This window comes from Salmo salar, chromosome 04 (genome assembly GCF_965601325.2).
Source record: "Salmo salar chromosome 04, fSalSal1, whole genome shotgun sequence".
NCBI classification, from domain to species: domain Eukaryota; kingdom Metazoa; phylum Chordata; class Actinopteri; order Salmoniformes; family Salmonidae; genus Salmo; species Salmo salar.
Window position 1 is genome coordinate 72,768,369 of NC_138294.1, and position 26,759 is coordinate 72,795,127.

The following is a 26,759-nucleotide window of genomic DNA, read 5'->3' on the forward strand; positions in this document are numbered from 1 at the left end:
AACAGTACCTCGTCCAGAGTGTCCGGCAACAGTACCTCGTCCAGAGTGTCCGGCAACAGTACCTCGTCCAGAGTGTCCGGCAACAGTACCCCGTCCAGAGTGTCCGGCAACAGTACCTCGTCCAGAGTGTCCGGTAACAGTACCTCGTCCAGGGCGATCCTGTAGAGGAACATGTTATGTATGTAGTGTTCAGAATCAGATTTCAAAAGGCTACAAGTATTTTGGGCAGCTGCAGCTTGCCACCATGATATTCTGACATGGGATGTACAGTTGACATGGCTAGCTCCTCCAAAGGGTCAAGTTGTATGGATTCCAAGCAAGGCGCCCTCAGGGGCTTCAATTCTCACCTCTACCAACACGTATCCAGAGTAGGCTACAAGTGACAATATCTCCATGTACAATGTTTTTATGTTCCCAACATATCACTTTCCTTAAAATGCCATCCTTGTAACCTTCAGGAAACCTTACAGTGTGATTATCCTTTTGTTTTTTGATCCAGTACTATTAGTGCTCTACAACAACAAAAGTCCAACATTTTACAAAAAGTCACACACTGCTTTTGCCAGTATCACTTTGGTTTACTAAGCTTACGTATCTGCCACTCGGCCTTCATCAGAGCTTCGGTGATATGTTTTGTTTCACCCTTTAGTAGACTCTACCTACATCTGTTGAGTGTGGTGAATGGAGTTGGTGTCAAAAACTTTTTTATCAAACATAAATGTGCATTTCATCATATAATACATTTAAATATATATTTATCTTAACGAGATGACAGTGAAATGGTTCAGGTCTTACAGAGAGAATTCAGGTCTGTGACATTGATGGAACTCATCAATGGAACTCAGGTCCATACTTGGGCGTCTACTGTTCCTGATATATGTGAATGACATGCCAGCAGCAGTGAAATGCAGGGCCAGCTCTGGGAATAATCGACATAAGTGGTCAATTACTTTCACATACATTCGACGTAAGTATTCAGATATCTTTTAGTTTAAAATGTTGATGTATTTGGAAATACACTTGGAAAGTATTTGAAAATACCCAAGTACACTGATTCAAATACACTGACTCAATTACACTATTTGGTTTAAAAAAAATAACCGTTCAAATACTCAAACAAATGTACTTGTTTTGGGCTGTGCATTTGAAAATACTAAAATTCACAGAAAAAGGTATTTAAATAATAAATACTCTAATACACATGTATGTAAACCCAGGTCTGTTCATGTGTCATCCTCTGGGCTTTTAGTTTTTAAACTGTACAAATTGATTTACCCCCCAAAAATGTATCAATCCATCAATAAATCAATTCAATCAATATAAATCATGAAACCTCAATGTAGACATCGACCAATGTATTTAAGTCATTAAAGTGCCGGATAAATAAGTAATCCATACATCATTAAGTTCATCATTTATAGCTACAACATTACATGAAACAACATTTCTAACCAAATTTGGCTCAAACATCCGTTGATCAGTGTGCAGTGCGCTAGGAGAGTGTGTGTTTGAAAGGATAGTGTATGCCCCAAAAAATGTGTCTGTAGTCTGTAGTCTATGGGGTGAGAAGGCACTGGCATTTAGGTTTCTAGCCATAGCCTTGGACGGTGGTTCCTGAACTCGTCATCCCTGCATAACCCAAAAAAGATTAACCAACTCTTTGCATTAGGAAATATTGACCATTGACAACAAGACAGTATAAAAAACATCTGTAGTCTACAGATGTAGGATCTTAATTCGATCACTCTTTCGTTGCTGAGAATTTCTCTGCCGCAGGAAATGCAGATGAGCTTTGTGATTTACAGAAATTCACTGAAAACCTGCATTAACACACCTGTATATTAACAGTATTCCACTTTTCATGTAGCCTCATTTTGTCCAGCTAATAGCTTAACCACCGATCAAGCGACATTATGGACTAAACGTTCAAATCCTGTTGCTGCAGTATTATTTTGCTGTGACAATACAGGTCAAATTAAGATCCTACATCTGTATGTAGTGAGGTGGACAGACTGTGAGCTCATTTTTGAGGTCGGAGTAAAGGATTCCATATCTTGTGAAGTGGCAGTGATTCCATAGCTTCTGTAGTGTGGTCTGTTGGTTCACACGCATCGTATAACGGTCCTCCGTTGCATAACTGTTCTAGCTCGGATCTGGGCGGCTGTAGTGTGTGACGTTTGCACTTTGCAGCTGCTATATCAGGAGACTGAGAGAGCCATTCTTAGACGCTATTACTTGACTGTCTCTCAACCTACAGCTCGACTAATGATCGGTACGGAAGAAACACACCCAAAACACACAGGCCAATTACTGCACTGCTGAGGTTACCATTATCAAGTTGTGAGTTAACAGTGTTGTCAACCCATTCCAGCCCAGTAGACTCATTCCAATTTCATAATGCAAAAACAACGCAATCTTTAATTTACAACGTGTATCCATTGCAAAATGTTGGATGGTCAGCTTTAATCAGGGCTGGGTCGCTCCTCTTTTCAGTTGGCTGCAGCTAGCGACTGGAACAAGATGCAACAAACACTTAAACTGGACAGTTTTATCTCAATCTCTTCATTCAAATACTCAATTATGGACACTTACTGACAGATGTGTCTGCTTTGCGTGATGTATTGTTGTCTCTACCTTCTTGCCCTTTGTGCTGTTGTCTGTGCCCAATAAAGTTTGTACCATGTTTTGTGTTGCTACCATGTTGTGTTGCTACCATGCTGTGCTGTCATGTGTTGCTGCCTTGCTGTGTTGTTGTCTTAGGTCTCTCTTTATGTAGTGCTGTCTCTCTTGTCATGATGTGTGTTATGTCCTATATTTATATATTTTTAATCCCCGTCCCCGCAGGAGGCCTTTTGCCTTTTGGTAGGCCGTCATTGTAAATAAGAATTTGTTCTTACCTGACTTGCCTAGTTAAATAAAGGTAAAATATTTTTTCATTTTTTTAAAGTCTGACAGTTAAGATTGCTGATGAGTCTTGAGGTGTGGGGGATTGGGCATAGGGAGAGGGGTGGGTGGCAGGAGCTGGGAGAGAGACTAATTTGGTCAGCCCCCTGTTGAAGGTGGACATGCCGCAGACAGCTGTGTAACAAGAGACAGAGTGTCAATTCAGGGCAAGGGCAGCGTGACAGCCCACACTCCACCCCTCTGTATCCCCTCACAGTGGTAGAGGAGGGAGGGAGTAGACTAATGGGTTGGGGTTTACTAGGTAAGGTTGCAATTGGGGTGAGGGAAGGCAGAGTGACCGAGGGAGTTATCAGGGGTCAAGAAAGAAAGAGTGAAGACATAGTGTGTGGGACTGTGTGTTCGGTTAGGGTTAGGAACAAGGTGGCGTGGTGGGTGACAGGTGTGATTGGGTAAGGCAAGTGTTGTGGTGGGACGAACCAGGGGTGCAAGCTGTTGCCGTTGCCTGTTAGCCAGATCACACCATAGACTTGCAGCATTGGCAGGATGCCCGTCTCCCCTGGGGCTATCTCAAGGCACTTCACCCGTCACAATGGCTCGCTCATTGGACTTTCTCTGCATCAGTATTGGTCTCCTCTCACTTTGTCCAGGCTCTGCTGCAAATAGACCAAGCAGTACATTCTGACAGGAGGATGACAATGATGCTGCCTTCAAGTGCTGTCCGAAAATTCTGGAATACGATCATTTTAGTACCCAAGTTAATGAGTTGTGATGTTTCTTCACTGACCTTTCACCTTTTCAACCAAGACGATATTGTCAAGATTAGCAAGTTAGACAACTTTATTATCAGCAACGTTAGCTAGCTTATCTAGCCTGCTAAATTGGTTGAAGAATTGTTCTGAATAAAAAACACTTGAACGCCATCATGTCATATTTATGACCTCAATAACTAGGAAATATAACACACAGAGGAGCATTTGAGAGCAGCACGACATCATAAGAATGAATGAATTAATTTAATTAGAGAAGGGGTCTGTAGTGTCCATTATGCGTGCAAAGTAATGTGATTGAATACTGGGGGTCATTTGATTATATTAAAATGATAGTGGCAGATGCATGGATGAATTTGCACTAGACAGGATTGGTCGGAGTATACTTTTTTTGAAGTTGTAATTGTTCCTTTGCTTTATTTTTCATTGCTTTGTTGTTGATGTTGTTGATCTACTGCAGTGGCATGTTCCATCTTTATTCCGGGGCTGCCGTGGTGAAGAAATGACATTATGCTCCATCACGGACGCATCTGGTCCCGTGTGGCTCAGTTGGTAGAGCATGGTGTTTGCAACGCCAGGGTTGTGGGTTTGATTCCCACGGGGGACCAGTACAGAGAAAAACAATTATGAAATGTATGCATTCACTGCTGTAAGTCACTCTGGATAAGAGTGTCTGCTAAATGACTAAAATGTAGAAATGTTATGAATCATCTTTGAAAGACAGGGTCCTGAAAAAGGGACGTTTCTTTTCAATTTGTAAGTCGCTCTGGATAAGAGCGTCTGCTAAATGACTTAAATGTAAATGTAAATGTAAATCTGTCAAACGTAGATCATCAGCAATGGGCCTGTCCTCATCCGCCAACAGATACATGGCCCCCCCCACATGATGGGCTTCCAACGCTGCTAAAATGTCCTTCTTGCAAATATTCTGTCTGGATAAAAACATAATGATGAGCAAACTAGACCTGCTGTTCAATAAATCAATAAAATGCATTTTATAAAGCCCTTTTTACATCTGCAGTTGTCACAAAGTGCTTTACCAAGCCTAAAACCCCAAAGAGAAAGCAATGCAATTGCAGAAGCACAGTGCATAGAAAAAACTCCCTAGATGGCAGGAACCTAGGAAGAAAGAAACCTAGAGAGGAACCAAGCTCAGAAGATTGGCCAGTCCTCTTCTGGCTGTACCGGGTAGAGATTTAAGAGTACATGTGATCATTAATGCCAGATCGTTGATCTAATATGGCCTGCATTGATCTAAGGTGACATTATAGATAACGTTCATATCATTCACTTCACATGTAAATAACATGCATTACACATGCATTACTAATTAATCTGTAATATACAAAACACATTAAAAGACAAACCTACTATAGGCTAAACTGAGTAGCGTTCGTGGGGAATAAGAATCCATGTATAAGGGAAAAGAATTCCAGCTTTTCCCAACCTGTGCTACTGACATAAGGACCCCTGCTATCCATGGCATGTTTGGCAAAAGCATTGCTCAGCTTTTTTGGAGCGTGCTACTTACTACTCCCACCCCATCGCACAACCCCTCCCACCATCCTGATGACCCCGTGGAGAGTCGACTCCAAAATACTCGATTCCTCAACTCCTTGACCATCGACTCCGCGAGTCTACACTCATTTTATTACAAAAATAATTTATTGCTACTAATATCGATTATTTTAGGATAACGTAAGTAACACATATCTGCAATACAATAGCTTGTTCTTAGACTAAAGAGCAGCTTGAAGCTGTCTGTTTATGGAGTTTTGAATTAATGAATTAAGGTTTAGGCAGCTAGGCTGATGTATTGATTAGCCTTGATTATTTTGGTTAGTAGATTGTCAGATGCATCGCTAGTCAATCACACAGTTCATGAGTGCGTATACACACACTCTCAATTATAGCTAGAGTCAAGAGTCGACTGCAAAAATCCTGGATCGACTCCACAAAAACACTAGATCCCCTACCACAGGCACTATGGCGGCGGACAGGGAGGGTAGAGCAGGGAGGGGTGAGGGTACAGCTGCAGCCCCGCCTTGGATGACAGATGTAAATCCAGTCCTTCCGTAAACTAAACTGGGTATCAGAGACAGGATTGGGCCAATGAGAGACCAGCATGCTGTAAAATGGGCAGCCAATGGCTGCGTGTCTGCCCGGTATATAAGAAGAGCTCAAGAATCTTCAGAGTTGGGTGACCTCTATATTTTGGCTCTGGTGAACAGGATCTGATCCCAAGGACTGTTACTTTTTTTCTTGTCTGGTGTGCAGGTAAAAATGCAACGCTGTGCTTTGTATGAATAGCGAACGCTTTGGGATAAGGGCAGTGTGGCGGTTTGGATTAGTTGGACTCGGAAAGGCTTCTGAGCTAAATCATTTTTGGGAGACAAGGTTTGAAAAATTGAATGGTGCACATTTTTGAGTTAGCTGAGTTCTGTTATTTTGGCGTGTCCCTATTTGAAAGGGAGAGGTGCTTTTAAAGCTCCTCAGGTTTTTCTTACCTCTCCTACACACTTTTCTTTAGTTTTTCAGTTTTAATCATATAATTTTGTATTTTTCTTCTGTGCAAATAATTAATTCAAATAACAATATACTTAAATGAGGCATATACTTAATGATGCAAAAATAAGTCCTGGGTCAGTAAATGTACATATGTGGGCAATCTGGAAGGGTTTCAGATCAGTGGGATAATGAACAGCATATCTTAATAGGAGTCTGATTCTCTTGGCTCATTTGATGATAATTTTTTTTCTGGAAATGAAGATGTGAATTGTAAAGTTGTGAACTGTTGCAAAGTTTCATAAGCTTTGTGTCAGCAAATGGTTCTCTGGTGCGGATACTGAGATAAATAAGTAAGTGTCTCACAATCAGTACAGTATGAGGGCTATACACAGCTGTGGAACAGGTGTAAAAAGATAGCTGGTCTAGAATGTCCAGCAATTGCTTTCGGACAGTTACTGTAAGTCACACCCTTTTCATTGCTTTTGGACATGGGCATGTGATGCAACAAGTGCGTCAATAGTTAAGTCGAGATCATGTGATCATTTTTAAAATAAATATTTCAAGAAAAGTTGAGGTAAATTCCATGCCGACCAAATGCATTTAAGGAAAATAAATTAAATACAATTTATGAATTTGAGAATGGTCTATCAAGTATAATGAATACAATTGAATTCATGAGTTGAATTCAAAGGGTAATGACATGAAGAGGGGGGCTTTTGCATGAGTGGAGAGGAGGGGTTGGAAATATGTTGCATATGTAAGAGGGCAAAGGGAATATAGGATAAGGGTGGAATGTTGAAGAGGATGTGAGGTTTGGGTTGAGGGTGTTAAAAATACCCAACACACAAGTGCTCCTCCCCCTTATCTATTCCGAACAGAAACATGACCCAATGGACGGGGACGTTGACTGACATTTGTAACTAGGATACGGGGTATCCACACCACTAGGAGTTTTTGCAGCTGTTCTATCGAGTATCCCGCAGTAATCTTTTAAATGTTGGGCTAAGGAAGTTTCTCTTGCCCTGAGATAGAGCACTCCTTGTAGACTTTACTCAGCTGTCAGTGTCAGGGAACTTCCTTTCAAATCGGTTACTATTACGATTTGTGGATTGTTTTCTGTGCAACTAGACAATAAATATCTGAAGATTTCTTATTTTCTTTCCCTCCTGCAGTGTTAGAAACGCAATCATGCCTTTCGGTAACACCCACAACAACTTCAAACTCAACTTCAAAGTTGAGGAGGAGTACCCTGACCTCACCAAGCACAACAACCACATGGCCAAGGTGCTGACCAAGGACATGTACGCCAAGCTGAGGGACAAGCAGACCCCCTCTGGTTTCACTTTGGATGACGTCATCCAGACCGGTGTCGACAACCCTGGTGAGTGCCACATATCTCCAAAACACCCCCTGAGGATAGCCACCAACCACCACAAACACACAACTGTCAAAAGTAGAACTGAGACGGTCTGCACAACCAAGTTAGCGCTCTAGGGATTGATAGATCCTAATACCATTGCAATAATTACATATGAAAATAATATATGCCATTTAGCAGACGCTTATATCCAAAGTGACTTACAGAGCTGTACATACATTGCTCAAGACCTGTTCACGCTACTTGCTAGCAACAACACTGAGTCACCATCAGTTAACTTACTTCTAATAATGTCAATTCTGAAATGTTATGTTATATGGTTGTGGTATAGTATATTATATGGTTGTGGTATTACTATGTCTTGAGCTAGCTGAGGATTAAAAAAAATAATCTCAGTATGTATTTCAGCACCGGGATGATTTGATTTATATGGTTGTGTATTTCAGCACCGGGATGATTTGATTTATATGGTTGTGTATTTCAGCACCGGGATGATTTGATTTATATGGTTGTGTATTTCAGCACCGGGATGCTGAAATGCATACTTAGATTGTTTTTAAATCCTCAGCTAGCTCAAGACATACTAATACCACAACCATATAACTCAAATCAAATCAAATTTTATTAGTCACACGCGCCAAATACAGCAGGTGTAGACCTTACTGTGAAATGCTTACTTATGAGCCCCTAACCAACAATGCAGTTAAAAAATACAGCTAAGAATTAGAAATAAAAGTAACAAGTAATTAAAGAGCAGCAGTAAAATAATAATAGCGAGACTATATACAGGAGTGTACCGGTACAGAGTCAATGTGCGGGGGCACCGGTTAGTTGAGGTAATATGTACATGTAGGTAGAGTTATTAAAGTGACTATGCATAGATGGCCCTCTGTAGTGCCTTGCGAACGGAGGCCAAGCAGTTGCCATAACAGGCAGTGATGCAACCAGTCAGGATGTTCTTGATGGTGCAGCTGTAGAACCTTTTGAGGATCTGAGGACCCATGCCAAATCTTTTCAGTCTCCTGAGGGGAAAAGGTTTTGTCGTGCCCTCTTCATGACTGTCTTGGTGTGCTTGGTGATGTGGACACCAAGGAACTTGAAGCTCTCAACCTGCTCCACTGCAGCCCCGTCGATGAGAATGGGGGCGTGCTCAGTCCTCTTTTTCCTGTAGTCCACAATTGTCTCCTTTGTCTTGATCACGTTGAGAGAGAGATTGTTGTCCTGGAACCACACGGCCAGGTCTCTGACATCTTCCCTATAGACTGTCTCATCGTAACCTGTGGATCTGTTGGGGCGGTATGCAAATTGGAGTGGGTCTAGGGTTTCTGGGATAATGGTGTTGATGTGAGCCATGACCAGCCTTTCAAAGCACTTCATGGCCACAGATGTGAGTGATACGGGTCGATAGTCATTTACGCAGGTTACCTTAGTGTTCTTGGACACAGACACTATGGTGGTCTGCTTAAAATATGTTGGTATTACAGACTCGGACAGGGAGAGGTTGAAAATGTCAGGGAAGACACTTGCCAGTTGGTCAGCGCATGCTTGCAGTACACGTCCTGATAATCCGTCTGGCCCTACGGCCTTGTGAATGTTGACCTGTTTAAAGGTCTTACTCATATCGGCTGCGGAGAGCGTGATCACACAGTCGTCCGGAACAGCTGGTGCTCTCATGCATGTTTCAGTGTTATTTGCCTTGAGCGAGCGTAGAAGTAGTTTAGCTTGTCTAGTAGGCTTGTGTTGCTGGGCAGCTCTCGGCTGTGCTTCCCTTTGTAGTCTGTAATGGTTTGCAAGCCCTGCCACATCCGACGAGCGTCAGCGACGGTGTAGTGCGATTCAATCTTAGTCCTGTATTGACGCTTTGCCTGTTTGATGGTTCGTCGGAGGGCATAGCAGGATTTCTTATAAGCTTCCGGGTTAGAGTCTTGCTCCTTGAAAGCGGCAGCTCTAGCCTTTAGCTCAGTGCGGATATTGCCTGTAATCCATGGCTTCTGGTTGGGGTATGTACGTACGGTCACTGTGGGGGCGACATCATCGATGCACTTATAGATGAAGCCATTGACTGATGTGGTGTACTCCTCAATGCCATCGGAGGAATCCCAGAACATATTCCAGTCTGTGCTAGCAGAACAGTCCTGTAGCTTAGCATCTGCTTCATCTGACCACTTTTTTATTGATCTTGTCACTGGTGCTTCCTACTTTATTTTTGTTTGTACGCAGGAATCAGGACGATAGAATTATGGTCAGATTTGCCAAATGGAGGGCAAGGGAGAGCTTTGTATGCATCTCTGTGTGTGGAGTATAGGTGGTCCAGAGATTTTTCCCTCTGGTTGCACATTTAACATGCTGATAAAAAATTTGGTAAAACGGATTTAAGTTTCCCTGCATTAAAGTCCCCGGCTACTAGGAGCACCACCTCTGGGTGAGCATTTTCTTGTTTGCTTATGGTGGAACACAGCTCATTCAATGCTGTCTTAGTGCCAGCCTCAGTCTGTGGTGGTATGTAAACAGCTACGAAAAATACAGATGAAAACTCTATAGGTAGATAGTGTGGTCTACAACTTATCATGAGATACTCTACCTCAGGCGAGCAATAGCTCAAGACTTCCTTAGATATCGTGCACCAGCTGTTATTTACAACAATACATAGTCCGCCACCCCTTGTCTTACCAGACGGCGCTGTTCTGTCCTGCCGGTACAGCGTATAACCAGCCAGCTGTATGTTGATAGTGTCGTCGTTCAGCCACGACTCCGTGAAGCATAAGATATTACAGTTTTGAATGTCCCGTTGGTAGTTTAATCTTCTCTGTAGGTCATCAATTTTATTCTCCAAAGATTGCACGTTTGCTAGCAGAATGGAAGGAAGTGGGGGTTTATTCGAAGTTGTTTTCGGTCATAAGAGACGATAGGGGCAACATTATGTACGAAATAAGTTACAAGCAACACAAATAAACAAACAAAAAAACACAATTGGTTGGGGACACGTAGATCGTCAGCCTTCTTCTCCGGTGCCATTTATAGTATAGAAATGCAGGTTACCTTATTAAATATGCAGCAGATATTTATTGCATATTTTTCATACCACAGAGTGGTATATTAATGTCAGTTATTCTACTAATGTAGATGTGCTATGTAATGTGCTGCCTTCTTACCCTCCTCCTCCACTCCTCTATCTCTGTCCTCAGGTCACCCCTTCATCATGACTGTTGGCTGCGTGGCTGGTGATGAGGAGTCCTACGAGATCTTCAAGGATCTGTTGGACCCCATCATCTCAGACCGTCATAGTGGATACAAGCCCACAGACAAGCACAAGACCGACCTGAACTTTGAGAACCTGAAGGTAGAGTCTAATTCTTCTGACATGTTTTATGGGTTTCATTTCCTATATGAAATGCCAAAGAGTACTGCTGAGTAAAAGCAGTGTAAAAATGTTTGAATAATCTCTACATAGGAGGTTGTGAATCACAAACTTCTTTGAGACACTTTAAATGTTCTGGTCTGAAACTCTGTTGTGACCTTCTCTCTGTATAGGGAGGTGATGACCTGGACCCCAACTACGTCCTGTCCAGCCGTGTGCGTACCGGCCGCAGCATCAAGGGATACACCCTGCCCCCCCACAACAGCCGTGGCGAGCGCAGAGCAGTGGAGAAACTGTCCGTCGAGGGTGAGCCTCCCAGCTATCAATAGCTACAGGACATATGCATACACAGGATTATGCATGAAGCTAGGCAATAAAACAAACAAAAGGGAAATGGAGATCCAAATGTATTTATTTATTTAAAAACATTTACACCCTTTTTCTTTCCAATTTCGTGAGATCCAATTGCGATACAATAATGATCTTGTCTTATCGCTGCAACTCCCCAACGGTCTCAGGAGAGCCGATGGTCGAATCATGTGTACTCAGAAACATGACGTGCCAAGCCGTGCTTCTTAACACCCGCTCGCTTATCCCGGAAGCCAGCTGCACCAATGTGTCGGAGGAAACACTATTCAACTGACGACCGACGTCAGCTTGCAGGTGCTCGGCCCACCACAAGGAGTCGTTAGAGCGCAATGAGCCAAGTAAAGCCCCCCCGGCCAAACTCTCCCCTAACCCAGAGGACACTGGGCCAATTGTGCACCGCCCTATGGGACCCCCGGTAACGGCTGGTTGTGACACAGCTTGGGATCGAACCCCAGGCAGTAGTGATGCCGCAATACCGCCACTCGGGAGGCCGGAGATCCAATTCTTAGGAACCCCTTAGATTAATTGGAAATAGAGATCAAAAGTGTATCCTTAGCTGCAATGACTAGTGCATGGTGTCAGATAACTCCAGGCAGGGAGATACCATGTTAAGAGTACTGAGGGGTTTTCTGTCCCTCCAGCTCTGAACACCCTGGACGGTGAATTCAAGGGAAAGTACTACCCCCTGAATAAGATGACCGATGCCGAGCAGGAGCAGCTTATCGCTGACCATTTCTTGTTTGACAAGCCCGTCTCCCCCCTGCTGCTGGGCGCTGGTATGGCCCGTGACTGGCCCGATGCAAGAGGAATCTGGTATGTACCCAGAACACAGACCCATACCAATAGTAAACCAAAACAATACTGTATTGTACTGTACAGAATATCCCACAATGTATCATAGTGATGTATCATGTGAAACCTCATCCCTCCTTTCTGAAGGCATAACGATGCCAAGAGCTTCTTGGTTTGGGTGAATGAGGAGGATCACCTGCGTGTCATCTCCATGGAGAAGGGCGGCAACATGAAGGAGGTCTTCAGACGCTTCTGCGTTGGTCTGAAAAGGGTATGTACTGGTACTCAAACCATTTTACAACTAGCTCTCACAGTCTCACGTCAGAATTAGACATTCATCCATGTTTCTCAAACGTCAAATTTTGAAGTTGTTGCAAACATCACATTTCGAAATGTTTAAGGTTACATTTTCAAGGTTAGGGTTAAGTTTTGGCTCCGAAATCTTAAATTTAGGCATTAACTCTGAATGGTTAAGGTAAGGGTTAAGTTTATTAAGGATTGGCGTAAAACAAAAATCTCAAAAACTTTGGAATCGGAGGCAGATGCTTACGCCCATCCCCAAGCCCCGTCCACAACAACCTAGCAAAACTGACACCTACTTGAAGGTAACAAGTAGGTGTGCTCACTGTTGCCCCCTAGTGGTCAGTTTCCACATCATCGCCTGACGTTCTCAGACATGGATGGACGTTGAATACTGACTTGTATCACGGGTAACCTGGCTGCCATTTTGACATGGTAGAAAAACACCCCTAACACAATGAAAAGACATAAAAACGCAGAGAGACAATTACAAGAATGTTGATACAGGGTTGTTTATTTCACCTGACAGATTGAGGAGACTTTCAAGAAGCACAACCACGGCTTCATGTGGAACGAGCATCTTGGCTACGTGCTGACCTGCCCCTCCAACTTGGGAACTGGTCTGCGTGGTGGCGTGCACGTCAAGCTGCCTAAGCTGAGCACACACCCCAAGTTTGAGGAGATCCTGACCAGGCTGCGTCTGCAGAAGCGTGGCACAGGTACACACACGCACAACAAAAACATCCAGAGCAGCTGCTGATATATTCAACTCTAAATTGTCACAGATCACGGCAGTCTTCCCTTTTACAATAAAACATGTAAAAAGGAACAGAGATTAAGATGAGCAAAAGCTATTCTGAAATAGCCATGTCCACAGCGGTTAGGACGTCTGTTCATTGAGTCTGTTATTTTTGGTGATATTTGGATAATTTACTGTATGAGTAATTTTGCAGAGATTGTCTGAGTCATACACTTAAACCCGCTTCTCTCTCCCTTTTCCCTGCTCTCTACAGGTGGCGTGGACACCGCCTCCGTGGGTGGAGTGTTCGACATCTCCAACGCTGACCGTCTGGGATCCTCTGAGGTAGATCAGGTCCAGATGGTGGTGGATGGTGTCAAGCTCATGGTGGAGATGGAGAAGAAGCTGGAGAAGGGAGAGGCCATTGACGGCATGATCCCCGCCCAGAAGTAAAGAGTTGTTGACGTCGCTGGTCGTATTTTGTTTTTCTATTGTCAAGTTATGTGCCATTGAGCCAACCAACCGGCGCTTAGAGTAAACTGATGCTCGCTCTAGAGACTCTTCACTGCTCACCTATTTTTCTTCTTTCCTTCAGCCTTTTGTTTTTTTCCTTTCCTTTTCTTCCTTGCGCCATTTTTTCCACTTCTCTCTTGTTCAGTTTGCAACATCCTGGATCAGTTTCCACTGAAGTCAGCTTGCCTGACAGATGTGGCATCACGTACATTTGAAATTTGGTTTTAGAAAAATGATATTTGAAACTGTGATTAAATAAACTTGGCTTCATGAACCAAAACAGATTGGTCTTCCTTGGTCATGCACTCATGATAAGTCACTGCAAATGTTAAATCAAGTCTAATAGTGTTCAACCGAAAAGTCTCTATATGGTCCCACACTACACAGAGTTAATGGTACAGGTTCAAAAGTGTAAATTTCACATGTATTCTGTAACTCAGTAAATGGTTGCAAATTAAGATAACACTGGCATCACTGGTTTTTGTTGGAATTACTCTACTTTGGTGTAAAATGTAAAAAATATATATATAATCCATCTGAGAAACTTCTTAAAGACATGCTCCTGAACTTTTGGCAACTACTAAGTATTTTTAAACCTCCCACTTTGGTCTGGATGTGTCAATGTGTAGTTCATACATGCATAATCTATGAGCAGAATTACTGTTTACCTCAATTACACAAAATCCCTAGTTTGAAAGCAAAGTTTTTCTGGATGCAGTGCTGTGCCGTTTTTCCTATGTTTACCCCCATAGAAATTCGTTTTCAACCAAAGGAAGAAGCCACTGCTGTCCAAAAAAAACATTGCTGCACGTCTAAAGTTCGCAAAAGACCACCTGGATGTTCCACAGCGCTTCTTGCAAAATATTCTGTGGTCAGATGAAACTGAAGTTGAGTTGTTTGGAAGGAACACACAACACTATGTGTGGAGAAGAAAAGGCACAGCACAGCACCCAACATCAAAACCTCATCCCAACTGTAAAGTATGGTGGAGGGAGCATCATGGTTTGGAGCTGCTTTGCTGCCTCAGGGCCTGGAAAGCTTTCTATCGTCAACATAAAAATGAATTCCCAAGTTTATCATGACATTTTGCAGGAGAATGTAAGACTATTTGTCCGCCAATTGAAGCTCAACAGAAGTTGGGTGATGCAACAGGACAACGACCCATAACACAGAAGTAAATCAACACCAGAATGGCTTCAACAGAAGAAAATACGCCTTCTGGAGTGGTCCAGTCAGATTCCTGACCTCAACCCGATTTAAAATGTTGTGGCATGAGCTCGAGAACGGTTCACACCAGACATCCTAAGAATATTGCTGAACTGAAACAGTTTTGTAAAGATGACTGGTCCAAAATTCCTCCTGACCATTGTGCAGGTCTAATCCGCAACGACAGGAGTTTATTGCTGCCAAAGGAGGTTCAACCAGTTATTAAATCCAAGGGTTCACATACTTTTTCCACCCTGCACTGTGAATGTTTACACAGTGTGTTCAATAAGACATGAAAATGTATAATTGTTTGTGTTATTAGTTTAAGCTGTTTGTCTATTGTTGTGACTTAGATGAAGATCAGATCAAATTTTATGACGAATTTATGCAGAAATCCAGGTAATTCCAAAGTTTTCACATACAAGTTTCACATACAAAGATGTTTTTTAAACAGGAATTGACAATGTCTCTTATGACTTCACCCGACAAAGACCATAATCTAAACTGTAGCTCCTATATCACCTAGCAACTATCTTTTCAGCTTACTGAGTAGGGTTTAGACCACAGTTTGTGAGTGGCCCTTTGAGAGTTCTCATAGATATCTCTGATATCTCCTTAGATTTCAGCCATAGATGAGGCCCATAAACAAGGTACATGACTAACACTGGAATACCAGTCAGGACCTCTGCTCCTTTGATGCAGATCACGTGCTCTATATTTTGGTGCAGATGCTTCACAGTGAACACATTCATCACATGCTGAACGAGGTCCTCTCAGATCACGGTGTCATCAGCATCCTGAGTGAAAAAATGAAGAAATAACAGACTAGGCTACTAGATTAACTGTGCAATTTGAGAGGAGAGAAGGGGAAAGAAAGGAAGATAGCTCATTTAGAGATAAATAAGGATACAAAAATAAAAACTACCTTTTATTCTGTGATAAGGTCTTCAACCCTCTCGCTGGGGGATATGATCAGGCCACGGACCACACTGTCGCTTCTTTCCTGGATGGTGTTGCACTGTAAGATGATGTCAGCCAGAGAAATATGCTGAGAAGGATTATCACCACAGCAAGCAATGTACTTGGAGTCAAACAGACAGGCCTGGATGAGATCTTTAAGGTCAGGGCCCTCCGCAAGGCTCACAAAATCATTTTAGATCCAAGCCACCCCCTGTACCCGGACGTTGAACTACTCCCCTCTGGGTGCAGGTATAGGGCACCCCTCAGCAGGAAAAACAGAACTAAACAGTAATTTGTGCCAGGTGTGATATCCCTCCTAAATAGCTCGGGCTAATATTCCTATCGACTCAGTAAGGCCAGCAGGCTAGTCTTTAAAAACAATTTTTTTTTATTGGTATGTAACTGTTATGAAAGTTGTATTGTCAATTTTGTTTTGTATTTAAACGCCACTTTAACGTGTACATGACACTGCAACAAAATTTCCCCATGGGGACAATAAAGTCAGTAAGTAAGTAAGTTATACAAATAATTGCATTTTACTACTGGCAACTGAATACATACAGTATAACCTATATACATACTATTGTGAAGGTGTTACTGTGCATACTGTACCCGGTACAGAACTTCAAAGATTTTCTGCATGTCCGCCTTCACAGCACCTCCTTTTGACTTAAACAAGTCCAATAGTTTTGGTGTACATTCGTCCAGATTCTGCATAAAGGTGGACTCGAGCAACAGTTGTAATTCTTCTGAACTCTTCCTTAATGAGAGAGATCTTCTGAACAGATGATCTGAGAGCCATAATGCTATTGGGAAACCCCTTCCAAAGCATGTGCAAAGTGAGAATGTTCAGACTAATCTTTAATGTATATTTAATTGTAGATTAGAATATTAGGTCAAGACAACACAAAATATTTAAATCAATATACACTTTTTACCTACAATGACTATTTTAATTCAGCTGTATTTTGTACCTGAGTGGGCTCAAACAGGGCTAGCCATCTTTCTTTGAAGTCCTTCACAGGAAGGGCCTGAATTATATTTTGGAACTCACAATGTTGTAGTTTTTTATTTATTTATTTTTATTTAACCTTTATTTAACTAGGCAAGTCAGTTAAGAACAAATTCTTATTTACAATGACGGCCTACCAAAAGGCAAAAGGCCTCCTGCGGGGACGGGTGCCTGTGATAAAAAAATATATATACAATATAAATATAGGACAATCACAACAAGAGAGACACAACACTACATAAAGAGAGCTAAGACAACAACATAACAAGGCAGCAAAACATGACAACACAGCAATGGTAGCAAGACAACATGACAACAACATAGTAGCAGCACAAAAACATGGTACAAACATTATTGGGCATACAAACATTGTCATGTACTTGTACTTCTCCCAGTAGCTCCACTCGCTCCCTCTCCAGGGTTTCTCCAGCAGGGTGGGAGGTAATTTACCTCTGCATTCTTTGTTTTCTCTTGACAGTGTTCACTTTCAGTTCTGGACAATCCAATTCCTCTCAGTTTCGATCTGTAATTGCCCATCTTGTACTTCAGGCTGGTTTGCCATCCGTACAGGCCTGAGAAGGACCCAGACTCTTTAAGGCATGGCTACTTTTTTACCAAAGCTACTGCAACTTGGCAAATTTGTAGACTTGGCGGATAGGCTGTAAACTGGAAGATCCTTTCAGACAGTTTCCAGGATGTCTGATTTCACAGACAGATTGTTGAGTAGTGTTCCATTCTTCGTGTGTGCTTCATTAGCTGCCTCAAGAATGAGCTCTGTATCAGTACTCAGGAACCTCTGAATACCTATACCTAAAAGAAGACTTGTATTAAAATCTATGACAATGTCAGGAAAATAAAACGGAAACATCGCAATCCTATCGGACTTGGAAGAGCTGCTTGTTATCTATCTTACTAGCCAGCCCAGTTATTTAATTTAGCTAGTTTGGCTGTTAGATTATTGGTTAGATAACTATTGCATAAGGTCAACATTTGCAGTGCTGCCTAACATGTTGTGAATACGTGAACAACACAAAGGTTTCGGCAAGGACAGGTGTCGCTAGATAGCTAGGTTTAGTTAGCTAGCTAGTTACATATTGTTCATTCCTCTATGCCTGGCTAGCTTGCCTAGCAGTCAAACATTAAACTGCAGGGACACCATGTGTTCAGTTCTACTGTAATGTTTGCTGACGATGCATTTTTTGGTAACATAGCTATTTCGGTTAATATAAAACGTACACAAAATGACAAAGGTTAGAAACAGCGCTGAGGCGAGTAAATGCACTGCTAACTTACTGCTAACTTGCCCACCACTAGCTAACTTTACAGACATCACGGCCGTTAACTAGCTAGCTTATCAAGGTGCAAATAAACTCAGCAAAAAAATAAACAGCCCTTTTTCAGGACCCTGTCTTTCAAAGATAATTCATAAAAATCCAAATAACTTCACAGATCTTCATTGTAAAGGGTTTAAACACTGTTTCCCATGCTTGTCCAATGAACCATAAACAATTAATGAACATGCACCTGTGGAACGGTCGTTAAGACACTAACAGCTTACAGACGGTAGGCAATTAAGGTCACAGTTATGAAAACTTAGGACACTAAAGAAGCCTTTCTACTGACTCTGAAAAGCACCAAAAGAAAGATGCCCAGGGTCCCTGCTCATCTGCGTGGACGTGCCATGGGCATGCTGCAAGGAGGCATGAGGACTGTAGATGTGGCCAGGGCAATAAACTGCAATGTCTGTACTGTAAGACACATAGACAGCGCTACAGGGCGACAGGAAGGACAGCTGATCGTCCTCGCAGTGGCAGACCATGTGTAACAACACCTGCACAGGATCGGTACATCTGAACATCACACCTGCTGGACAGGTACAGGATGGCAACAACAACTGCTCGAGTTACACCAGGAACGCACAATCCCTCCATCAGTGCTCAGAATGTCCGCAAAAGGCTGAGAGAGGCTGGACTGAGGGCTTGTAGGCCTGTTGTTTGGCAGGTCCTCACCAGACATCACCGGCAACAATGACGCCTATGGGCACAAACCCACCATCGCTGGACTAGACAGGACTGGCAAAAAGTGTTCTTCACTGATGAGTCGCAGTTTTATCTCACCAGGAGTGATGGTCGGATTTGCGTTTATCGTCGAAGGAATGAGCATTACACCGAGGCCTGTACTCTGACGCGGGATCGATTTGGAGGTGGAGGGTCCATCATGGTCTGCGGCGGTGTGTCACAGCATCATTGGACTGAGCTTGTTGTCATTGCAGGCAATCTCAACGCTGTGCGTTACAGGGAAGACATCCTCCTCCCTCATGTGGTACCCTTCCTGCAGGCTCATCCTGACATGACCCTCCAGCATGACAATGCCACCAGCCATACTGCTCGTTCTGTGCGCGATTTCCTGCAAGACAGGAATGTCAGTGTTCTGCCATGGCCAGCGAAGAGCCCGGATCTCAATCCCATTTAGCACTTCTGGGACCTGTTGGATCGGAGGGTGAAGGCTAGGGCCATTCCCCCCAGAAATGTCTGGGAACTTGCAGGTGCCTTGGTGGAAGAGTGGGGTAAGATCTCACAGAAAAAACTGGCAAATCTGGTGCAGTCCATGAGGAGGAGATACACTGCAGTACTTAATGCAGCTGGTAGCCGTACCAGATACTGACTGTTACTTTTGATTTTGACCCCCCCTTTGTTCAAGGACACATTATTCAATTTCTGTTAGTCACATGTCTGTGGAACTTCTTCAGTTTATGTCTCAGTTGTTGAATCTTGTTATGTTCATACAAATATTTACACATGTTAAGTTTGCTGAAAATAAATGCAGTTGACAGTGAGAGGACGTTTCTTTTTTTGCCGAGTTTATACACTGCTCAAAAAAATAAATCACACTTCTGTGAAATCAAACTGTCCACTTAGGAAGCAACACTGATTGACAATAAATTTCACATGCTGTTGTGCAAATGGAATAGACAACAGGTGGAAATTATAGGCAATTAGCAAGACACCCCCAATAAAGGAGTGGTTCTGCAGGTGGAGACCACAGACCACTTCTCAGTTCCTATGCTTCCTGGCTGATGTTTTGGTCACTTTTGAATGCTGGCGGTGCTTTCACTCTAGTGGTAGCATGAGACGGAGTCTACAACCCACACAAGTGGCTCAGGTAGTGCAGCTCATTCAGGATGGCACATCAATGCGAGCTGTGGCAAGAAGGTTGCTGTGTCTGTCAGCGTAGTGTCCAGAGCATGGAGGCGCTACCAGGAGACAGGCCAGTACATCAGGAGATGTGGAGGAGGCCGTAGGAGGGCAACAACCCAGCAGCAGGACCGCTACCTCCGCCTTTGTGCAAGGAGGAGCAGGAGAAGCACTGACAGAGCCCTGCAAAATGACCTCCAGCAGGCCACAAATGTGCATGTGTCTGCTCAAACGGTCTGAAACAGACTCCATGAGAGTGGTATGAGGGCCCGACGTCCACAGGTGGGGGTTGTGCTTACAGCCCAACACCGTGCAGGACGTTTGGCATTTGCCAGAGAACACCAAGATTGGCAAATTCGCCACTGGCGCCCTGTGCTCTTCACAGATGAAAGCAGGTTCACACTGAGCACATGTGACAGACGTGACAGAGTCTGGAGACGCCGTGGAGAACGTTCTACTGCCTGCAACATCCTCCAGCATGACCGGTTTGGCAGAGGGTCAGTCATGGTGTGGGGTGGCATTTCTTTGGGGGCCCGCACAGCCCTCCATGTGCTCGCCAGAGGTAGCCTGACTGCCATTAGGTACCGAGATGAGATCCTCAGACCCCTTGTGAGACCATATGCTGGTGCGGTTGGCCCTGGGTTCCTCCTAATGCAAGACAATGCTAGACCTCATGTGGCTGGAGTGTGTCAGCAGTTCCTGCAAGAGGAAGGCATTGATGCTATGGACTGGCCCGCCAGTGTGTTTTTCCACTTTAATTTTGAGTGTGACTCCAAATCCAGACCTCCATGGGTTAATAAATTGGATTTCCATTGATTATTTTTGTGTGATTTTGTTGTCAGCACATTCAACTATGTAAAGAAGAAAGTATTTAATAAGATTATTTCATTCATTCAGATCTAGGATGTGTTATTTAAGTGTTCCCTTTATTTTTTTGAGCAGTATATATTGATGTCCTCAGGATCTTCAAACATCCTAAATCGAAGTCTCCAACTGGGCACAGATGTCATTTCAACATTTAGTTTTGATATATTTTTGGTTGAGATGTCAACTAACATGAATTAACGTGAAATCAACAAAGGATTTCACATAATTTGATTTAGGTTATAAATTGGGTGAAAACAATAAAAAATTCCATTACATTGATGACTTTTTGCAAATCCAATCAGTTTTCAAAGTTCATTCAACGTCATCAGATGTAATTTTTTGTTTTTGAAATGACGTGGAAACAACATTGATGCAACCAGTTTCTACCTAGTGGGCAATTTCTAGTGATCAGGCTGACCTCACAACCTCATCAACATTCCAGCCACCATATATAATCCTCTCTTCAGCCCTCTTACCCATATCTCACACTCAACCCCTCTCTTGAATGGCCCTTCCGTTTATTCCCTTTGTCCACATTCATCCCGTACACAAAAAAATAGACGTTTATCCATAAACGGCGAATTTCGAAGGGAACCTATGCGATCTTGTTGTGTGAGGTTTGGGATAAGGATGTTAAAAATATTCAACGCACAAGTGCTCCTCCCCCTTATCTATTCCAAACAGAAACTTGACCCAGTGGATGGGGACATTGACTGACGTTTGCAGCTGTTCTTTTGACTATCTTCCACTGTCAGTGTCTGGGAACGTCCTTGATAGGTTACTATTAGGTTTGGTGGTTTAAACGTTTTCCATGGGTTCCTAATGTCTCTATACTGTGCTGTTTTCCATGCAAATTATGGACTCTAAAGATCAAAGCTATTCTATAATTTACCCCCCTGCAGTGTTAGAAACGCAATCATGCCTTTCGGTAACACCCACAACAACTTCAAACTCAACTTCAAAGTTGAGGAGGAGTACCCTGACCTCACCAAGCACAACAACCACATGGCCAAGGTGCTGACCAAGGACATGTACGCCAAGCTGAGGGACAAGCAGACCCCCTCTGGCTTCACTTTGGATGACGTCATCCAGACCGGTGTCGACAACCCTGGTGAGTGCCACATATCTCCCAAACACCCCCTGAGTATTTTTCAAACAACAGTGGTATATTAATGTCAGTTAGCCTACTATGTAGATGTGCTGCCTTTTTACCGTCCTCCCCCTCCTTTCCTCAGGTCACCCCTTCATCATGACCGTTGGCTGCGTGGATGGTGATGAGGAGTCCTACGAAATCTTCAAGGACCTGTTGGACCCCATCATCTCAGACCATCATAGTGGATACAAGCCCACAAACAAGCACAAGACTGACCTGAACTTTGAGAACCTGAAGGTAGAGTCTAATTCTTCTGACATGTTTTATGGGTTTCATTTCCTATATGAAATGCCAAAGAGTACTGCTGAGTAAAAGCAGTGTGAAAATGTTTGAATAATCTCTACATAGGAGGTTGTGAATCACAAACTTCTTTGAGACACTTTAAATGTTCTGGTCTGAAACTCTGTTGTGACCTTCTCTCTGAGTAGGGTTGTAATTATGGCAGGTAGCCAAGTGGTTAGAGCATTGGGCCAGTAACCAAAAGGTTGCAAGATCAAATCCCTGTACTGACAAGGTAAAAATCTGTCGTTCTGCCCTTGAACAACCCACTGTTCTGTCATTGTAAATAAGAATTTGTTCTTAACTGACATGCCTGGTTAAATAAAAACATTTATAAAAAAATGACCTGAACCCCAACTATTTCCTCTCCAGCCGTGTGCGTACTGGCTGCAGCATCAAGGGATACACCCTGCCCCCCCTCAGCTGTGGCGAGCGCAAAGCAATGGAGAAACTGTCCGTCGAGGGTGAGCCTCCCAGCTATCAATAGCTACAAGACATATGCATACACAGGATTATGCATGAAGCTAGGCAGTAAAACACACAAAAGGGAAATGGAGATCTGAATTCTTAGCCACTCCTCAGATTAATTGGAAATAGAGATCAAAAGTGAATCCTTAGCTGCAATGACTAGTGCATGGTGTCAGATAACTCCAGGTAGGGAGATACCATGTTACGAGTACTGAGGGGCTTTCTGTCCCTCCAGCTCTGAACACCCTGGACGGTGAATTCAAGGGAAAGTACTACCCCTTGAATAAGATGACCGATGCCGAGCAGGAGCAGCTTATCGCTGACCATTTCTTGTTTGACAAGCCCATCTCCCCCCTGCTGCTGGGCGCTGGTATGGCCCCTGACTGGCCCGATGCAAGAGGAATCTGGTATGTACCCAGAACACAGACCCATACCAATAGTAAACCAAAACAATACTGTATTGTACTGTACAGAATATCCCACAATGTATCATAGTGATGTATCATGTGAAACCTCATCCCTCCTTTCTGAAGGCATAACGATGCCAAGAGCTTCTTGGTTTGGGTGAATGAGGAGGATCACCTGCGTGTCATCTCCATGGAGAAGGGCGGCAACATGAAGGAGTTCTTCAGACGCTTCTGCGTTGGTCTGAAAAGGGTATGTACTGGTACTCAAACCATTTTGACATGGCACAAAAACACCCCTAACACAATGGAAGTGCAGGGAGACAATTACTAGAATATTAATTGATGTTAACCCAGAACTAAAGTCTTGCGTAACTGATCCGATGCTCAATTAAGATTTCAGTCCAGGGATAGCTCCCCTTTTTTAAAATTTTCGCCTAAATGACATACCCAAATCTAACTGCCTGTAGCTCAGGCCCTGAACTTTTTTTTCTGCCAGAGTCTTTGAAATGCAACAGAAAGGTCAATGTTCCAGTCATCACTCTGGTTGTAATTCCGATTATGTCCACAAGATGGCAGCAGTGTATGTACAAAGTTTCAGATGGATAACTTGAAGTATGAGCGAACTACATGGCATTTAGTGTGAAGTCACCCAGGTACATTTGGACAAATTGTGAAGGAGACATTTGCATTCATATTACATTTTTCTGCGAATATCATCAAATCTGTATACTTGGACTTTGATTTAGCTTTTCCAGTATTAGTAGCCATATTATAAGTTCAACATTTGCAAAACAACCAGTTTTCATAACTTCATAACTCTGAATATTCTTATAATTTTTGTCCAAAAGGAAAAGGCATGCTGTCGTACAAGGTTAGTAGCTACATTTTACGACAGATACATGGTTTCCGGATACTCCCGTAAAGCCCAGATCATTGGCTATCTAGCAGGCTTTGACCCCGATCGGTGCTTATTTGACAAAGTTAGAGTCGTTCAAGTGAAGAGCGTCCGCGTCATCGGTGTGCCATGAAGGCATCGCTCTCTGACCAAATATGGTGTCATATAGGATATACTACACCCCTAGTGATATAGTGAAGTCTGGTTATGTTCTAGGATCTCTGAGGAATACATACTAATGTGATTTGACTGGTTGAAACAACGTTTAGGGTTAGATTTTCACAGATTCCTTTCTTTGCAAATTGAACGAGTGGAAATACAAAATCGATCGTGCATGCTATGTGGACCATTTTAGGATATGAAAAATGATTTTTATCTAACAAAACGACACTTCATGTTATCTCTGGGACCCTTTGGATGAAAAATCAGAGCAAGACTTCAAAATGTAGGTGCACATTTCACCTTCAGAGGTGAATTTATCAAACCTATCGCAGTGAAAGAAGTGTTTTGTTGTTAGGAGCTCTCCTCAAATAATAGTATGGCATTTTTTTGCCGTAATAGCTCTTGTAAATTGGACAGTGCAATTATATTAACAAGAATTTAAGCTTTCAGCCGATATAAGACACTTATATGTACCGACATTTGTTGTTTCTCTAAAATCTGCAATCGTGACAAGGCGCTGTATGATTTACAACTGTCCCATTGACGGGACGCCTATCCTTAAAGAAGCGATAGAACAAGGATCGGAAACAGAACAAAGAGCTCCACCCCTCGTGCTTTTCAAGTTACAGGCAATTCTATGTGTCAAATGTCCCCTCCCCTTTCGGAATTCGAAAGACTCTAACAAAAATCAAATCGCGAAATCGTGATTTGTTCAAAGCACCGGAACTAATGCTGCTTGTTATCTCACGCATCCCGTTGTATCATGACAGATCAACACTACTACTACCACCAGGCTGCATCTGCAGAAGCGTGGCACAGGTACGCACACACACAACAAAAAACATCCAGAGCAGCTGCTGATATATTCAACTCTAAATCGTCACAGATCACGAGTCTTCCCTTTTACAACACAACAAGTAAAAATTAAATTAAAATGAGCAAAAGCTATTATGAAATAGCCATGACCACAGCGGTTAAAGGAAAAATCCACAAAAAAACTATATTTTGGTGTTTTTTTTAATTAACTCACTGTTGGTACAGTCCCAACATATTTTGCATGCCAGCAGTCAAGTTTTCAAGATATTGGAATTTTAAGAAGCAAAGTGTCACTTGCCACATCATCATGATGAAGAAAAATGCATCATATAATGGAAAACACATCATCGTAAAACATTGTTCATTGAGTCTGTTATTTTTGGCAGTGGTGGAAAAAGTATTCAATTGTCATACTTAAAATTAAAAAAAGTGAAGATACCTTAATAGAAAATGACTCAAGTAAAAGTCACCCAGTAAAATATTACTTGAGTTAAAGTCAAAGTATTTGGTTTTAAATATACTTAAGTATCAAAGTACAAGTAAAAGTATAAACCATTTCATATTCCTTATATTAAGCAAACCAGATGGCACAAATATGTTTTATATATATTTTTTAAAGATAGCCAGGGGCACACTCCAACACTCAGACATCATTTACAAATGAAGCATTTGTGTTTAGTGAGTCCGCCAGATCAGAGTCAGTAGGGATGACCAGGGATGTTCTCTTGATAAGTGTGTGAATTGGACCATTTTCCTGTCAAACTAACGAGTAATTTTGGGTGTCAGGGAAAATGTATGGAGTAAAAAGTACATTATTTTCTTTAGGAATGTAGTGAAGTAAAGGTAAATGTTGGCAAAAATATAAATAGTGAAGTACAGATAACCCCAAAAACTACTTAGGTAGTACTTTAAAGTATATTTACTTAAAAAGTACTTTACACCACAGATTTTTGGGGACATTTGGATATTTTACAGTATGAGTAATTTTGCAGAGATTGTCTGAGACATACACTTAAACGCACTTCTCTCTCCCTTTTCCCTGCTCTCTACAGGTGGCGTGGACACCGCCTCCGTGGGTGGAGTATTCGACATCTCCAACGCTGACCGTCTGGGATCCTCTGAGGTAGATCAGGTCCAGATGGTGGTGGATGGTGTCAAGCTCATGGTGGAGATGGAGAAGAAGCTGGAGAAGGGAGAGGCCATTGACGGCATGATCCCTGCACAGAGGTAAAGAGTTGTTGACGTCACTGGTCGTCTTTTGTTTTTCTATTGTCAAGCGGTACAATGACGCCAACCAACCTGCGTGTAGTGGAGCTCTTTTTCTTCTTTCCTCCTGCCATTCTTTTCCACTTCTTTCCTGTTCAGTCGGTAACATCCACCAAAGTCGGGCTTACCTGACAGACGTGAACATTACATTGGTTGTAAGAAGTTATCATTGAAAGTTATCATTGAAACTGTGGTCCAATAAACCTATTACCATGAACCAATACAGATGTCGATGTAGTTTGGTCTTTCTTGGTCATGCACTCAAGGTAAGAGCACAACAAGTGTTAAATCAACTTGAAGTTAACACTGTTCTTGTATTGTCCCACACTACACTAGCTTTCTAACAATTTCACAGTTTGTTACTCTGTGAATAGATGAAATTTAACATATAGTAACACTGCTTGTTGTATTTACTCTTCACTGGTGTCAAGTGTTAAAATTAAACT

At 42.6% G+C, this 26,759-nt stretch overlaps 2 protein-coding genes across 2 annotated transcripts; both read left to right on the forward strand.

Annotated features, from left to right (window-relative positions):
* The first annotated feature begins 5,879 nt into the window (after nt 1–5,879).
* Nucleotides 5,880–13,908, forward strand: ckm2 (creatine kinase-2). Its single transcript, NM_001139716.1, is given in 8 exon segments — nt 5,880–5,948; nt 7,352–7,560; nt 10,743–10,897; nt 11,089–11,221; nt 11,926–12,097; nt 12,224–12,347; nt 12,906–13,095; nt 13,390–13,908. Coding segments are annotated over 7 exon segments (1,146 nt in total). The 5' UTR covers nt 5,880–5,948; nt 7,352–7,367; the 3' UTR covers nt 13,569–13,908.
* A 7,832-nt stretch (nt 13,909–21,740) lies between these two features.
* Nucleotides 21,741–26,534, forward strand: LOC106603694 (creatine kinase M-type-like). The gene is made up of 7 exons (XM_014197685.3): nt 21,741–21,978; nt 22,103–22,258; nt 22,635–22,763; nt 23,003–23,174; nt 23,301–23,424; nt 25,002–25,050; nt 26,100–26,534. The coding sequence occupies exons 1-7, from the start codon at nt 21,786–21,788 to the stop codon at nt 26,276–26,278; spliced, it is 1,002 nt and encodes a 333-aa protein (XP_014053160.3). The 5' UTR covers nt 21,741–21,785; the 3' UTR covers nt 26,279–26,534.
* Nucleotides 26,535–26,759: the final 225 nt, after the last annotated feature.

Excerpts from the sequence above, each read along its gene's own strand:
- LOC106603694 (XM_014197685.3), top strand. The coding sequence starts at position 21,786 with ATGCCTTTCGGTAACACCCACAACAACTTCAAACTCAACTTCAAAGTT. Across the intron at positions 22,259-22,634 it reads GAACTTTGAGAACCTGAAGG|AAAAAAATGACCTGAACCCC; the intron begins TAGAGTCTAATT and ends AAAAACATTTAT. Across the intron at positions 25,051-26,099 it reads TCTGCAGAAGCGTGGCACAG|GTGGCGTGGACACCGCCTCC; the intron begins GTACGCACACAC and ends TGCTCTCTACAG.